Raw genomic sequence first — 18,603 nt, 5'->3', positions numbered from 1 at the left:
TTCAGTGCTCATCTCAAAATCCAATCAACAACTGATGGATAGAACCAAGTCCCCATGCTATTTTCTTTTTCTTTTTTTGATAATCTGTTACACTCAGATTCCGTCGCAATACAGAGAAGATGATCTGTCTCTACTTCTGTTTCATTGCATCTTTAATATTTTTTTCTTCTGTGGAACAGAAAGTTAGACAGAATGGTTATGCTGCTCTTTCCATACAATGAAATTGGCACAGGGTCTGTCAAGCTCCGAAAAATGACAAAAAAAAAAACCCATCACAAAAGTAGTCCATATGTCTTGTGTGCAATATTCCATGTTTTCTGAAGCTGTAGTACAATAGCTTTGTGTGAGAAACAATGAAAGTCTGACAGTCTAACTTTGTAAATCTTGCTTGACAGCCGTGGTCACCATTCACTTTAATTGTATGGAAAACATACAGTATGAACTATTCCTTTAAAAGGCAGAGACCTCTCTGAGTCATTTTTGTCGGTTGATTTCTCAGAATTTTTTTTTTTTTTTTTTTTTACAAATCATGAACAAATCATTCCTGTTCATTTCCATGCCCTGACTAATATTTTAGGTAAATAAAAAAATCAAATAGTAGTAAAAAAGCATGCAGTTCTGGACATCTCTCTTTTCTTTTTCTTTTTTTTTGTCGAATTATTGTTATTATTATTTATTTTTTTTCTAATAAAATTTGGAATTTTAATTTCAGTTTTATTCACATTTAATATAGAATTCCTTTTTTATATATTTTTTTTATATTAATTTTTTTATTAGCAGTTCAAAACTTCATATGCTCATGTTAAAAATTCATGTCTTAGAGAAGTTTTGATTTTTCTTTGAGAAGTGTGTCTAGCTTTCATGTAACTATTACACACCTCTATAAGACTTGATACCCAAACAATCTCATTCTGACTATAGCATGACTATGAGACTATTGTCACTTTTTCTATTGCTTGATTATTAATTGAGCCCAGCATTTGACAAAATGGGGTTCTCAACTCTGGCCCTCGAGGTCCACTTTCCTGCAGAGTGTAGCTCCACCCTAGATCAAACTCACCTTCCTATAACTTTCTAGAAATCCTGAAGACCTTGATTATCTTGTTCAGGTATGTTTTATTAGGGTTGGAGCTAAACTCTGCATGAAAGTGGACCCCGAGGACCAGAGTTGAGAACCCCTGACTTAAACCAATAGTTCAGTAAATGCTCAACCAATAGAATGACATTGAGGCGGATCTATCCATTTGTCTGATCAATGGCTGATGGCTTAGAAATGGCATACTTCACTTTTAAAGCTGTTAGACGAATAACAAATGTTCTCTTCAAATGTTTCTTGTGTTTTGTATTGAGACTGTGTGTGAGTGTGTGATTTGTGCATGTTCTTATTTTGAGATTTTTCCCTTATGTTTACACTAATTGAAATATTTTCTCTCTCTTTTTCAGATACGTTCCAGTCTCTAATATCATTCTCTCAGAATCACCTGACCTCTCTGTTCGAGACCACGTACTCTTCCCTCATGTCGTCCATCTCTCCTCACATCGCCTGCCTCTTTACTGACCTATCTCGCTTCCTCCAGGGCACCGGCAATGTCTCCGTTGAGACCGCTGTGCACTGTTTCTTCGACGGTCTCTTCCCGTTGGTCCACACTCGTATAGTCAATCCCGGCATGGCAGCGAGCATTGACGCGGACACTTCAGACAACAACCAGCTCGGCGACTGTCTCCGCATGACGAGGCAGGACGTTAACCCCTTTGGGTCGCACCCAAAAGCGATGGCAAAGGAGCTTGCGGATGCATTGCGGGCAGGTCGGGTGCTCAGCTTGGCGCTCGGCGTGGGGTCAGAGGTGATGAACATTACGGAGACGGCGGAGTTATCAAAAGAGTGCACGCGCGCTCTGGTGCGCATGCAATACTGCTCTCATTGCCGTGGGCTCACCCTGATCCGGGCATGCAGTGGCTACTGCCTCAACGTCATGCGCGGGTGCTTGGCCAGCCTCTCGGAGTTACACAGCCCATGGAGACAGTACGTCACCGTGCTGCAGGATCTCTCGCACATGGTCGCCGGAGCCCACAACCTGGAGCTCGCTTTGCTGGGGATCAGAGGTCAAGTTGAGGAGGCCATTCTCTATGCTCAACTTCATGGGCCCAGGCTAAGTGCCACGGTGGGTATCAGTGTGCATAGTTTCAATTGTATGCTATAGTAGGGCTGTGAGATTACAAAAAAAATATTTTCGATTTTGGATTCCAAAGAAAACAAGATACTCAAGGGAAGACGATTATTGTGCTGCTTTACATCTAGCGAACCTTCTTTTCCTTCAGAGCGGTGCACTTCATATATCGTTTCGTAATACAAAAATGCAACATGTATCGTGGATAGTGACAATCTGTATTGTGTATAGTTTTTTTTTTACGTTTACAGAGTTTTAGTGTCAGTACAACATTTTATTACTATATATAATGTTGAATATAATGTATAATAATGCAATGGGGGAACATTTGTGGGTCCTGAAAATGCCAAATGTCTTATGTTACCAGTAAAAAGTGGCCTATTATTTTAAATATATCTAGTCAGTGACATAGTGCAAGCATATTCATCAAAAATAATTCTGTATTTTCAGCTTCAGGATTATATTTTTATTCTGGTGTCACCATTGTCCTGTGCATTGGGTGATATGTATTGAATGCATGTATTGAATCATGACATGAGGGTATCATTACACCCCCTATTATTCATTCATTATTATTGTATTCACAAGTCCGCACTTACATATAATCAGAAAGAGCAAAGATTATGCATATTTGGCGTGCTGTCATTTAGTCTGAATTTAGCCTGAAACCAGAGCACTCCCCCATCCCTGGCTGGGATAGTAATAATCAAGAGAGAGGAGTTGGGGTTGTGGAGGGATGCTGGAAAAACTGTAGTGGGACAGTGGTAAGTCTGCTTTATATATACCTCGTATCGTACTTAGTTGAATATCTGAACATGCTCATCTCACGTTAAATTAGTTGATTATCTGAATGTGCTCCTTCTGAATGTTGTTAATAAAACATCGTTATGTGCTTTGAGACATGAGGTAGTTTAATGCCGTCTCTTGTGACGCTTTGCAGACTCCACTCTGGCTGTGAGCATTTTTGTGTTTTGGAAGAGGCATGGCTTTGGAGAGCGCTTTGAAGGGAGGGTGGGTTCTAATGCTTTCCAAGCTAGCTTGCTATTGCTAGCCTCTCTAAAATTGCCTACCCTACCTTTAACCTATTTAATTATTGCAGGTTTGTATAATATTCTGAGTTTGAATTTCACTGAGGAATACTGAATCTGTTTTATGCAAGTTAGATAGTAAATACATGCTTACCTTTACTCTAGAACTACAATAACCATCATTCTCACACAGCGCACACACCTCACTCATGATTTCTCTCAACATGGGGTCAGGAGAGGTGTCAGTCAAGGCTGTTGTATTTCATCTTAGCAGGCATTTTTTGCGGAAAATCTGAAATCTCATGGAAATCCTGAAAGTTCAGGCAAGTTCACTAGCTCTGCGAGATTCTTCTGGTGCCGTGTGTCTGAACAAAGTGTTTCTTAGGCTGCTGTTATCTTGTAGTGTCTGAATGAGGGTTTGGAAATGGGAACTTTTTTGGCAGAATTTTGTTTGTACATTTGTCACTGACACACATACACACACATGCTCTTAGCTTTAAACTTTAAGTCCATTTATCAAACGTTAAGTCAAACTAACATTTACTCGCACTTCAAAGCCACTTCATGGGATTGGAAAGACCTAGCCAAAGTGAACCCAGTCACTTTATTTTAAACGTGACACCCCATTAGCATACTGGCATTATACTGTCTGCCAGTGTGTTTATTTTGAAGCCGTTAAAGATTGGTTTGCTTTAAGGGCAGAATGTGATTGCTTAACTGAATTGTGATGATGGCTTTGGCTGTGTTTGAAATGGAATACTAGTGAACTACTAACTTTGTGCTGCATGTGTGTTGCCTGCTACTTATTTTCCAAAACCTGAAACCGTATAAAATATGCAATGATATAAACAATAGTATGGGGAATTGTTATAGCATTGCATGTTTTATTTCAGTGGCATTGACATCTGGAAATAAACAGTGACTCTTTTTGCAGTCCAATCAAATAATATGTCAAGAAAGAGATGTTTCAAAATCACGGCTGATATTACTTCCTGTTCATTTGTCATACTATAAATGGTTATAAATGGAATTTCCAGTTATCCTTCCTTAGCAGTGTTAGCTAAAAAAAATGGCGAGGGATATGCTAGTAGGCTAATTAGTGGGTACTATTCTAATCTCATGTTGAGGCTTACCGAGTAGCTTGCAAATGTTTAATTTGAGGAATAATAGCTTCCATTATATAATATGAAATCGACTTATAATTAAAAATGCATTGATTGTTTATATATATATATTTTTTTTAATTATTATTTTTTTGTCTCTTATGTTCACCAAGGCTGTGTTTATTTGATTAAAAACACAGTAAAAACAGTATTATTGTGAAAATATTATTACAATTTAAAATATTTTTTCTATTTGAATACATTTTTAAATGTAATGTATTCCTGTGATGGTAAAGCTGAATGTTCAGCATCATTACTCCAGTCTTCAGTGTCACACGATCCTTCAGAAATCACTCTAATATGATGATTTGCTGCTCATTAAACGTCTTATTATTATCAATATTGAAAACAGTTGTGCTGCTTAAAAAAAAAAAAAAAAAAAAAAAAAAAAACTGGATCCTTTGATCAATATAAAGTTCAAAATAACATTTATTTATTTTGTTAAATGTCTTTATCACTTTTGTTCAATTTAATAGTTTTTTCCCCCAACTTTTGTACATCATAAAGTGATTTTGTAGTCTTTCTAATCAGGCACTGAATGGATTTCTTTCAGCCAGTAAAATTGCTTTTGGTATTCCAAATTATGTGGGGGATATAATCCTGCAATAAACGATGGAAAAAGCTAGGAGATTGTTTCTGGCAGGCCATTTCTGTTTTCCTCTGCTGCTGTGTGTAAATCTCCACTGTTTTCTTTACACTAAGCAATGAGTTCGAGAGAAAATAGTGAGACAGAAACCCACAGGACTTCCATCCTGATAACAGACTCAATTACCCACAATCCCCTGCTTGTATTATGTCCTAGTGCTTTTATCTCCTGCTTAAGCTGTATTCAGTTCTGTCAAAATAATGCATAGCATTTTTCTGCCTCTCTCATTTTTGTATTCTCCTTCCAAAGATCATAAACTCTAGACTTCTCCGCTCTCTGCAAATGTGTGTGTGTGAAGCTGAGATGTTATTAGAGGAATTATAGCAATGGTTTGATTTTCACTGGGATACTTTCCCAAACGGATTGCGGTTGGCATGCCGTCCCATCATGTGTGCTGCCTGAGAGGGCATGCTGAGTGTGTAGTGTGTGTGTGTGCTTTCTGGGATCAGGTTTTAGAGGTCTGTCGAGACACTGTAGGTGCTGACAGCGCTGGCTGCCCTCTTGCATGTCTGAAAGACTTCTATTGACCAGCACTGTAAGACTGGGACTAGGGGAGAGAGAGAGAGAGTAAATCGAGAAGTTTTTAAAAGAGGACTGGGGTGTCTTTTGACATCTCTGTGGTCTTAGTGTGTGGTTTTAAATCCCTTAAGATCAGGTGTCATACACATGTACCATGCTAGGCTGTGATACCAGCTGAACTTGGGTAATGACTTGTATGTGTGTGTGTTTTGCATGCAATGCACATTCCTTTCATTGTCTTTTTAAATGCTGGACTGTCAGTGCTGGTTATATAATTAGAGAGCGCACCTTTCCCCTATTGTTCCTTTTCTTCCTTTTTTGGCGGGGGGAGTAAGAGGTCTTGCATATTTATCCTGGCCAAGATTTGTCCAGGAAGAGGCTGTATGACTCATAGGTAAAGTGACCAACCACGCAATATGTATGTTTTACGTGACGTTTAGAGGCGGGTAAATCTGAAATCGAATATAACCTTAGGATCCAAAGAGTAATATATACAGTAGGTGTGATCAAGGATATCTTGTTTACTTGCCACTAAATCTATGTTCACCCCGCAGTAGGATTCAGCTGTCAATTCTGAAGCCTCAAGATGCGTCTCACATATAGAAAAGCATATATATATATATATATATATATATATATATATATATATATATATATATATATATATATATATATATATATATATATATATTATTATAGAATATATAGAATATATTCCTTGCTATAAATGGGGAAAAGTTTAAGAGCTGAAAAGCTCTGTCATTTTGTCTTTTTAACTCGTCTTTAAATTCTTTCTCTCCCTTCTTCCAGTGTTTTTTTTTTCCCCACATTCGGAGGGTTTTCATAGTGATTGTTGTATATTTCAACAGGTTTAAGGTCCATTAAGAATTCTACTGCTGAACGGAACGTCAGGATTTACACCGCAATGTTATTCCCCAACTGGAGATGGAAAGGGATTGTAGCCGTGAGGTCAGGGTTCAGCTGAGGTGTTGTGATGTCTCAATCTTGCTAGCTTGGAAGCAGACAGTCTTTCCGTGACCCGTAAGTGCTGTGTCTAAAAGAGGCTGCTGACAACTATGAGCGCATATCAGACAAAAACGAGAAAAATGTAATAATTCATTATCCACCGTTCCAAGCAGTTAATGTGCTGCTCTACCTTATTTCCTCCAAGGTTTAACTGAGGGCTCTAATTACAGTCTTACACAGGAATTTTAATAGTAGCTCGTGCTTTTTAGATAATGGAAACAAGGCCCCTGGGATTAGAAAAGATTTCCAAAGCCCAGAACACAGACAGCGATGAGAGAGGGGTCAGTAAAAGAGTCCTTCATCTCTCTCTCTCTCTCTCTCTCTCTCTCTCTCTCTCTCTCTCTCTCTCTCTCTCTCTCTCTCTCTCTCTCTCTCTCTCTCTCTCTCTCTCTCTCTCTCTCTCTGTCATTTACCTAATTGCTTTATATTTCTCTTTACCTTTTTCCATTGTGGTATGAACAAAGCAGAAAAGGATTATTTTATTTTATTTTTATTATTTTATTATTGAGCAGTTTTAAGCTTAAATTGTGAACTTTGTAAAGGACACATACTGGTTATAATATTTATTTTCACCCCTTTAAGTGCTGTATACTACTTTACTTTATATAGGGCCTGAAATATAGTGTATAATATTTCTCTATTTTGTACCCTATTCATGTCTTATCACACTATCCCTTAACTAATTCATCTTTCTGATGAGTGAAAAGTGAGGAATCAATTACCTCACCAAGTTTGTAACCCTCAGTAGAGCAATTTATTTTCCGTTCTGACGCAGAGAATGACTTTAGTGAAAGAGAAAGCCCCCCACTTATTTTTTTTTCTCTTTTTCTTGTTTCTTTTTGGTCATTCCCCTTTGCTGAGTGTGCAGAATTCGTCTCTTGGTACCATATAATCATTCCTGTGAACACAAATTTATGGATACAGGAAATTATTATGTGCATTGATGCACTAGGACTTTATGGACTTAGGGTCCATTTGATATGAATAATTAGGAAGAAATGAGAATCTGTCTAGAAATGTTTGGATTATAAATATGGGAGGAGATATTTTAGGAATATTTGAATTTAAACAGTCAGTTGTGTTTGAGTTTGGGCCAGAAGAGTTTAATATTGCAATAGCAAAAGGGGTCTGGAAAGGTTGTGGTTTTGGGAATCGAGAGGAAAGAGGAATCCGATCAGCTCTGATCATGATTTATGCAGCTCTTCGCTGATAACTATGAGTCACATGACATTTTATATAAATGCACTCTTTGTTAATATGCAGCATTAGACCAGTGCTGTGAAGTTCAACAGCCAGGAGTGAAAGTGATCCATATTTGAAAGAAACATATTTGTGTATATGCATTTTATTTTATTGATCAGGCATGTAATATAAATTTATATCAGTAATCACGTGTCATTTATTTTACACAGAGAAAATGTATCTGCCACAAAAACAATGAGGATCTCAATTTTATTTTATTTAAAATTTTCATTTAATTTTGACTGGACTTGACTTGACTTCAAGAAAATGATAACTCTATTTTAAAAGCTCCCTAGTCATGATACTGGTAAATGTAAGTAGGTTTGTTAACGCCCACCAAAAGTGGACTGATTCAAACTTAACCAGTACTGTATCATAACACTATCCGTCAGATTATTATTATTTTTTATTATTAAACAGAATTCAAGTACAAACAATTATGGCATAATTCAACAATCATACATATGTTTTCGTGTTGATACAGCACTTAGAAAAAAGAACAAAAGAGGAACAAAGTAAAAGAAAAGAAAAGAAAAAAAAAAGTTGGAGGGGATGAGGGTCTTAGTCTAATAACATAAGATTGTAACATAACTGGATGAAGATGTTATGACAGAAGCATGACCTTTAGAAGAATTTCCTTTTTTGCTTTTTTTGCTTTTTTCTGATTTGGTTTTCCAGTACATCGTCATTCAAAATGTTGTTTACATTGATGTTTTGGAGAGGCAGTAACATTAGAGGCCGTCGACATCCGTTTGCTGGGAAACCAGATTGCAAATCATGTGTGAGTGATTATGAAGAACTGCAGAGAAACTCAAATATGCTCGTAAACAGAATATTTACAGTTTAGGGAGATCTGAGAGGAGAGTAGAGGAGAGAGACGAGACGGGGAAAGTGAGCGGAACAGTCGCTGAGTCAGCCAGTCTGGGGTCAGATCCTCAGTGCCCTTGTGTTAGTAAAGAGAATATTTTTAGGAGAAGCGATTTCAATCTGGGAAGCTCTATGAGGTGGAGCGTATGTGTCCAGAGCACAAACTTGGCTGAGACAGAGTGAAGAGAGAGATCAAAAGCGGATTGGAAACGAATACAGCCATGCACAGCTTTGAAACGCTCATTGTGACAGACAATGTGTTTGTTGTTTGTTCGTTTGGTGGTTGTAAATTCCACTTACAGCTTCCAATTAGAACTTCCCAGCAAAACATAAAATGTTGGATGTGCCACAATTTGAGCCTCGCTGCTGATTTCGGTTTCTCCCTCTTTTCCTGAGGGTGTTGTGGGTTAGTATTTAATGATCTGGGCTGGTAACTGAAATTATTGTGAAATAAAATCCAGATGATGCATGAAAAAAAGTACTGTAGAAAGTATTAATTGGACAAGATTATTATAGAACAGCTTTTTGGGTGTTGTTGATGAATTGCTGATGCATATCTTCAGTGAGTTCTGATTGGTTTTGTCAACCTATGAAGTTATAGTTGTTTTCGCTCATTACATTTGGGAAAAGTGAAGGTATAAGTCTTTCAGGCCTGTAAATATGGGTTTTATCATTGGAGATTCTCAGAATTGTGCCGCTGATGTACAGCACATGTGAAGTTCCATGGGTCTGAAACTGTGACAAGGGTAGAATGCTTGCGGAGATGCAGAGTTCACAAACAGATCACACACACACACACACACACACACACACACACACAGATCATTAATCAGCTGATTGTGTATGTGTGAGTAACAGCGTGGCAACAATGAAGCCAAACAAAGCAGTTAGAAAATCACAGTTCAAACACACACTCAAAGCCAGACCAACATGAAAAACAACCCGCTAACCAAACAGTGGAACTGGCTTCCCCTCCCATGCTGGCACAGCCGTGGGCCTCATTCAGAACACTGTTTAATTCAACACCACTGAGACGTACTGTGATGTTATTCAAACAGCGCTGGCATTTCTGCATTTCCTCTTTTAAGATGTGAAGAGAGCATTAGATGTGTTTTTAAAATGTAAATATAGTTGGAATGTATCAGTGGTGTTCTAATGTCCTATTATAGACTTTATGTAGCCCCGCCCCTTTTCAGCGCTGCACTCGTTGTGTTCTGTCTTCTGGTTTGTATTTCCACAGCATGAAGGTAAGATTTTACGGATTTATGAATGAACTGCTCGTTTTAAATTCTTCCCGGTCTACTGACATTGGTTATGACATCCGCTTCAAACATTACAATGCTCATGATAACTTTATTTAACTCTACAATCAGTAAATCCACTTCACCAGCAAATTACTCTTCGACAGCGATGCCATAGAGACAGTATATACAGAGCTACCACAAAAACGGAAGATCAAAGACAAAATTCTAAAGATGGCTGTTCCATCCATCCATCCATCCATCCATCCATCCATCCATCCATCCATCCATCCATCCATCCATCCATCCATCCATCCATCCATCCATCCATCCATCCATCCATCCATCCATCCATCCATCCATCCATCCATCCATCCATCCATCCATCCATCCATCCATCCATCCATCCATCCATCCATCCATCCATCCATCCATCCATCCATCCATCCATCCATCCATCCATCCATCCATCCATCCATCCATCCATCCATCCATCCATCCATCCATCCATCCATCCATCCATCCATCCATCCATCCATCCATCCATCCATCCATCCATCCATCCATCCATCCATCCATCCATCCATCCATCCATCCATCCATCCATCCATCCATCCATCCGATTTTTCTATCTATTTAGACAGAACTTGAGAACTTAGGCTCAGAATTAGTTTGTACAACTGTAATGTATGAGCCTATTACCCAGAACTGAATTTGGGGCAAAAGAGCACTGAGAAAGTAACGCTGCCTCTGGAGCGGATTCTTAAATGAACAAACTTCATTACACACCAACACCTCACCATGTAACTCAATACTCCCCCAGAGAGAGACTTACACAAACATGACGATTGAAGGAAAAGTCTGTCTTAAAAACAGACAGTGCTCTGAAAGAGATATTAGTTTTTTGAGCGGTGGGCACATATAAAGATCACATGCCTTAAATTGGCCTTCCTCTTTGCACACTGTAGTAAAACTGCAGCCAAACGTTCAGCACACATTCAGCCTGTAACTCAAGGCCAGGCGCTCACAGCTCCCGCATGTGTCTTCCTCTGAGACTCATGGGATAAAGCACTGTTCAGACCCCATCTAATCACACCCAGAATGTTTCACACACTGGCATTTCACAGATATTACAAGGATGGACAGGTGCACACACACTCGCCAGACAAGAGCAAACCTCTGCTTTCAACAGTAGGTAATTGAGTAACAGTTGACCAGTGGAATGGCCCATTGTGCTTTACGTCACAGATCATTGTGTCGCTGAGGTCAGTTCTGCCTTTCTCTACATACAAGTGTGTCATGCCTATTTTCACATGCTTTTGAATCTTATTACAAGTCTGGTTTTTGTTTAAGACTCTAGCTTTCACTGTAATGTGGTGTTATAGGAAGTGAAGGGCCATTATGTTAGACGAAGACTTGTTTAAATATTGTCTCTCCCAAGGAGCAGAACAAATAATTCTGCAAATTACTTCATTATTAATGTATCATAATATTGATACTAAGAAAAAAAGGTTAATTTTTTTTGCAACGTAAATAATAGCCATACCATAGGCCCTGTTTATGAATTTTCTTCAATCAGTTCTGGTTGGACTTGTCGAGGTGAGGATCTCTCTCCTACTTTTTTAATAAAAACAATAGTGTGGAATGAAAAAAGTAATCAAACAATTAAAGTAGCACATAACCGGTAAAGTTTAAAACCTTTCTTTGGAAGATTGACAGGTGATTTAACAGTACTCACCTGTCAATCATCCAACAAAAACAAGGGTTTCCAGAAAAATACAGTTAAAATTGCAGTTAGACTAAAAATAAAAAATTTATCACCTCTGAATGTTGATAAAATGAACAAATCTCAAAATATTTTGGATCCCGTTTCAAGTGAATCACTGACACAGATGTTACAGGTTCATGGGTAAATGTAGAGATTCCAAGGAGTGGGAGATCAGGAGAGTGACGTTGGGTTCATTCTGGGCCAAAGACATTTTAATTTTACCAATAGAAAGTCTGTCATGATTTGAAGAGAATATTTTTTTTTATTTTTTTTTATTTTTATTATTAACATCATATTAGCCAAGATTCACAGGGAAAAATTCCCAGACTATCTGGACGGAAAGTATTTTGATACTGGACGATAAAACTTCATCCGGATAAAGAGAAATTCCATCCATGCATAAAGAAACTCCATTGTTGTAAGTTTATTTACTCACTCTATTTAAAAAAAAAAGTATACAGTATATGCTTTATCAGAACTGCAGCTGATTGCTAATCTGAATTAAATGTAACTGTGACTTGGATGCAGAAATTATGCAACTTGATAAAATGCATGATGATTCAAGGATAACCGTTGTATATTTGAGATCTCGGCCCAAAATCCACCGCTGGGTTTATTTACGGGGAAACGATGGTTCCCATGCTGTTCGTCAAAAAGGAGGAGGAAAAATATTTACAATGGAGGGTAAATCAATAAACTACACAGAATACAACAAAATCAAAACACAAATATTTTCCCAGCACTCCCACATTTTTGGCTGATACCCATAATGCCTCATTCCCTTCAGGCTCAAATGCTTCTAAAAGTAAAAGGAAAACATTGGTTCGGTTTATTATTATTCATTAAAGCTGATATTTAACACAAGTCAGAGTTTAATAATGTTTGCTCAAGGTCTTAAGTATGTTAAATGTACTGATATCAGATATCTTAAATATACTGTAGTTTTATAAATATTTTAAATGTTATTTTCCGTTACCTTGGTATGGTGTCCAAAAAGACATCTGATTCTTATATATTCTTACTGAGCATGTGTGTTTTTTTTTTTTTAGAGGGGTCCATTTGTGAATTTTGCTATAACAATAATATATATTACTAACTTGCAGAGAACTGATTGATTTAAAGACACTTAGAATGTAATTTTTCAGTTTTCAGTCATTAGAAAGAAGCTAAACAATGAAGTTTTTTGGTAGTCTGATTTCTTTCAAATAAGTCACTGGCCCACCGGTGGGCCCAAAGCCATTACATATTTAAAACAGTAATATCCTATACTAAACCTAAACTAATCTTGACAAACTATATATCATTTGAAAGCTTACAATCTCTAGTTTTCATATTTGGTGACTGATTTTCAAAGTAATTTACAGAGGAGCCGTAATTTATCAATTTGCAACAAGAATATTTTCATATTCCTAAGGCGTGTTCAGACCTTTATTTTGAAATAGCAACGAACATGAAAAATCATGAAAGAATGGTAGAAACCACAGTTTGTTTTCATGCCAAGAGTTCAAAAGATGGCATCCATTCAATTATTTTAGAAAAAAGGGTCTGAAAATGTTTTAAATATAAAGAAAAAAATAATAGATACACCATTTGTGATGTGGCAGTGAGCTATAGCGCACATACGTGTTCTTTTCATGTGTTTCTTAGAGGTTGAATTCATATCAAAATCTGTCAAACTTCCCATATTACTTCTGAATAGAATGTCTACTTCATAAATTGTATGAAAATTGTTGAAATAATGGTTCAGATCACTCAAACCACATATGGAGGCGCCTATATATGGGCAGTAATGGAGTCTGGTTGTCACCTAGTGAAAAAGTTTGGTACTGCGCCCAAACAAAATCTTACTGAAAGCAAATTTTTTGAGATATCAACCTAAATTTTGAAACACAACTTGCTTTTTACTTTGATTTTTTTGCAGTTTTAGAGTCACCCAGATTTACAAAAATATATATTTGATATAAAATATGAATAATACATTTTTTTTTACATTGTACATTTCCATAAACTCAAACTTCTATAACTTTTTTGGGGGGGGGGGTTTTACAAAAACCAAATGTATTCTTTAAAACAAGACCAATTGTACGTCTATACTCCAAAGCATTCTTTAATTACAACCACTTAAGTTCGAAATGTGCATTTTCATGTCTACTCAAAAAAGGGGGGTGACAGATAACAGGTTAAAAAAATAAAATAAAATTCAGTGACAGTTGCTTCCTTAAAGTAAATTCTTTTTTTTTTTCTTTTTTTTTGTGTATCTTGTTATTCATTCATGTTGCAAAGCGAGTGACAGAGCGAAGACATGTCTTTTTCCTGTCCTCCAACCTCCCAGTGCAATGACAAATGATTCAGGAGATAAAGATTTATTAATGGCAAATAAAATTGTCATTATTAAAAGTGACTGATAGGAGAGGGCAGAAACTGAGGGTAATCATTTAGATTGCTGTAGTCGGGTCTTTGACTAATGGACTGGTGACGTCTGCCGGAGCTTTTAGTGGGATGAAACGCCATTGATTAAATGTGTGTGTAAGAACGAGCAAGAGACAGAGGTGAAGGTGTAGATATAAAAGCAAATGCAGATTGAGATCCTGTGTTGCAGCTATAGTCTCTAATGAGATGAACTGGTTTACGCACGCACGCATGCACGCGCACACACACACACACACACACACACACACACACACATTTGTTTTTTCATCATGGTGGGGACTTTCCATTGACTTTTATTGTTATTATACCGAGCTAATTATATTTTCTGTCCCCTAACCTTACACACTACCCTCTCAGAATCCTTTCTGCATTTTTAGATTTTCATTAAGATGTTATTTATTTTGTTTATTAAGCTGTTTTCCTCTTGGAGACCTTTGGCTGCTTCCCACCATGTAACTGATTTCAGGTTTTACTGAGCTTATGAGGATATTTGATCCCCATAATAGACAAAACCAGAGCCAGACACACACACACTGTGTCTCTGTCTTTCTGTCTGATTCATTCATTCATGGCTTTAATGTGATCTGTTACCGTCTGCTTTTCCATTAGAGTTTCATTTATCACAAAGACAAACACACACTTACATCATCTGTTCTGTCTTCCCGAAGGAACAGAACGTCACCACTCTCTTATATCTGTTCCTCTATCTGTCTCTCTGTTTTTTAGGTGGATAAAGTATGTGGTCACTCTTCAAACGCGTCTTCAAGCACAGTAGGGACGTTTCCTCAGACTTCAGTCACACCTCCACCTGCCAACATCTCACAGGACGTTCCAGGAGCCGATACGATCGGGATGTTGGCGCACCTTCACAGGTTAGGCTGGATCCCTATAGTTTTGTCATTTACCCAGACTTATGTAGTAAAAAATGTGTTTGAAAGATGCCCTTTTAACACTTTTTTTTTTTTTTTTTCTACTGGACATAGAAAGAGGTTATGATGTTTGAATAAAAATAAGCCTTGATTGATTATCTGTTTAATTTAATCGGACCGATTTCAATAATAAAAGCACATGCTGATCAATATGGCTATGACCACCAATACATTGTGCATCTGTATTTTAAACTGATTTGTTAGGCCCATGATTTCTTTCTGTGTTAAATAAGAAGCATGTCATATAGTGTGCGTAAATATGTATGTATAGCCACAAGCTTTGGTCAAACAGACACATTCAGCCAGTGTCTCTAATGACCCTGATTAAAAATATGCTACTGGACATTTATCTAAGTGTCTTCAGACCCAGATCTTCAAGGCCCACACATTACAGATACCCATCACTAAGTGGTAGGCTGGCAAGGACAGTGCTGTAACGGGCACGGAGACTGTTGCCAGCAGGAACACAGAGAGATAAATGGATTAGAGTTTTTTTTCTGGAGTGCAGGAGTCGGTGGAGGAGAGGACAGCAAACACTCATCACCGTACAAATGACATCATCTCTGCACCCAGAGTCATGGAAATGCTTTGACCAGCAAGCCAGGAGATTTATCATTTAAAAATGTAAAATTATTTTCAATGGGTAGCTAGAGTGCTCCATCATTAAGACAGGTCAGAGGTCAAAACACAATGCTATAATTAGTAAAAAATATGTTAAGTCCATGTTGAACCTCAAATGATATGCATAATGGAACTCAACAGCAGGGTTCTGGAAGTAAAAATGCCATTCAAAATCTTCATGGTGAAACGGACTTAATTAATAATGTGTAAAACTTGTGCTCTGAGGTTATTAAATGCTTTTTTCACTCAAAAAAGAAAGAAAAAAAAATCGGAATTTTCGTACCCTTGGTTTGTTCCCACTCTTAAGTCATATGATTTATCTAAAGCCATAAGATAACTTTGTGTGAGGAACAGACCAAACTTGAAACCTATTTTGACCATTTTCAATCCACATTCATCAGAGAAGTCATAGATACCAGCATCGCAGCAGTCACCAGACACTTTTTTCCAAGCTATTGGAGGCTAGCTGGGTAACATTAAGAAGCTAATATGATTCAGTTAATACAGAATTATGGATGGATTTATAAAGACATTAGTAATGTTTTCTGAAGAATTAAAGTGCCCCATAGTGCTATTTTAAGGGTTCCTAATTTTGTTTTGGAGGTCTCCTACAATAGTTGATATGCATCCAAGGTCAAAAAACACTTTAATTTTCTCGTAATAGATTGCACTTCACATTTCTCAAAGAGTCTGAAAACGGTTTGTTTGAAGATTCAGTCTCTTTAAGCCCCTCCTTTCCGAGAGCCTACTCTACTCTGATTGGTCAGACAGCTCAGTCTGTTGTGATTTGTAGGGCTGGTCCGAATACCATTTTTTGAGCTTCGAAGCTTCGACAGGAATTAACATCGAATATTCGAAGCTTCGGAGGGAGGGGGCTGAACATATTCTTCTCTCTAATAAAGGCAGGAATCTCTATGCGTCTGTCTGTTTGCATTTAGATTATTTATCTTGCATTTAGAACCATTCATCCAATCGACTTCACGAGTGCAGTGTCACATTTGGTGCAATATAGACACGCGAGACGTGACACGTTCAGAATTAATAAACTTTTAATACAGAACAGCGCGAGCGGGAAGCGCGCGCGCGCCTCACGCGCAACACTGCACTTGATACAAAACACAGCCTAATATTTTTCTGAGTAACAAATAACTCTCAAATCAGAAATCAGCAGCACAGTAATTACTGACACAGTAAAGGGTAGGCTAATATATTGTTTCTATTCTATTTCCACAATGTCAAAGCAACGCAGCTTATAGACTAACGTTACAAGCTCAGGCATGCACTTTTGCCCATACAAACTCCGCTGTTCTGCGCTCTAAAATAAGAGTATTGTATTTCGCCCAAAAATACTAAAACAATAACCGTGTGAGAGGGTGTTTTAGGCTATATCATGTTATAGCCAGATATGACGATGCTTACTTAGCCTACAGCACGCGTCACCGCAGATCAGCATCTATTCATAAAGCCAACGTGCAAACTATCGCAAATCAAAGTGAAAGTGGGTCGCAGATGCTTTAACACACAATCCACTTCATTAAAAGTAAAGAATCGAAATGATCTTACCAGGGCTGTTGCCGCTCTCATATTGCGGTCTTTGATTTAGAAATTTTAGCTGACGATCAGTAAAATGCAGCTTATCTGTTGCTAGTGACGTGCACTCCATCACATCTGCCTATAGCGCGGGATTTGAAGTTCGGATTCATATCCGTTTTGCAAAAACACATTTATGTGTTCATTGTTCATATTGATAAATCAGAGAGAACTATCCGATCTGAGAAAATGCATGACAGCCCCATTCAAGCGCGAATGGGAACAGTTTCTAGGGGGATGCCAGGTGTGAAAAAAAAAAAAAAAAAAAATTTAAACGAATATTCGAATGTCAAATTTGAAAATCGAATACCAACCCACCGAACGAATATTCGAATACTCGAATATTCTGGTACAGCCCTAGTGATTTGACTACAGTGCTTATCAGAAACTAAACGTCTATTACCATATCTGAATTTAAGCTCAGCGCTTAATACACAATGATGCGAACAGTAAAGATGGCGTTGGATTTTCCGTATCAATTCCACCGCGAGTCATCATCCTTTTGAAGTGCATGCAAAGTGCTTTCACATCGCAGTATCTTCTTGACATGTCAACAACATGGGCTGAACTCTTCCAGGCCTCAGCTACAACTACAGTGTTGAGGGCGGGTCAGAGTAGTAGACGCTGTGCACAGGCAGCCAATGAAGACCATATTTTTATGAAAATAAAAATATAGGTTTTATGAAATTTTTGTGAAAATTTGGTGAAAAAGGAGACATATTATTCCCCTTTTCACAAGATGTATTATAAATCTATGGTGTCCCCAGAATGTGTCTGTGAAATTTCAGCTCAAAATACCCCCCAGATAATTTATTATTGCTTGTCAAAGTTGCCCCTTTTTGGGTGTGACCAAAATCGCTCCGTTTTTGTGTGTGTCCCTTTAAATGCAAATGAGCTGCTGCTCCCCGCCTCCGTTCAGAAGAGAGCCGATCTTTACATTAGCTTCGGATACTCCAGCAATAATAAACGTGAATTTCAGTCAAATCTCAGAAATAACCCGTAGCAGAGAGCAGCCTTACAGAGAGACTCAGGAAGAGATTGCAAATTTTAGACTGCAACTGGATGTTTCTGAATCACGGTTAGTGGATACATGGATGTAGTTGTTGTGGAGTTACATTGATTAATCTCATCGACTTGCATGTACTACTGACTGTCATGTTTAACTTTTACACAAGTTGACAGTTCCCTGAGGTCTTTATAAGACAGCTGTAACATTTTTTGGTCAAATAGTGTTCTATGCTCGTCTGTGCAGCCAACGACAGAACGGTTTGCATGCTTTGCACAAACTTTTGCTATTGCGTTTGAACTGGTTACACTGTTGTCGCTTGCGAACGTCCAGATTAAGGGGCGGTAATATTATAATAA

The 18,603-nt window shown here is 37.8% G+C and overlaps 1 protein-coding gene across 2 annotated transcripts in view; it reads left to right on the top strand.

Moving 5' to 3' along the window:
* Positions 1-18,603, top strand: part of gpc5c (glypican 5c) — a 116,041-nt gene that overhangs the window by 28,924 nt on the left and 68,514 nt on the right. For both annotated transcript variants that reach the window (XM_084410580.1, XM_084410579.1), the window contains exons 3-4: positions 1,444-2,162; positions 14,825-14,970. In XM_084410580.1, coding sequence (XP_084266706.1) covers positions 1,444-2,162; positions 14,825-14,970 — 865 coding nt within the window. The remainder of the gene's footprint in view (positions 1-1,443; positions 2,163-14,824; positions 14,971-18,603) is intronic.

The sequence above is a fragment of the Rutilus rutilus genome, assembly GCF_951802725.1.
Source record: "Rutilus rutilus genome assembly, chromosome: 6".
Lineage (NCBI taxonomy): Eukaryota > Metazoa > Chordata > Actinopteri > Cypriniformes > Leuciscidae > Rutilus > Rutilus rutilus.
The sequence above is the reverse complement of the archived record's forward strand: the minus strand, read 5'-3'. Positions and strand labels throughout refer to the sequence as shown.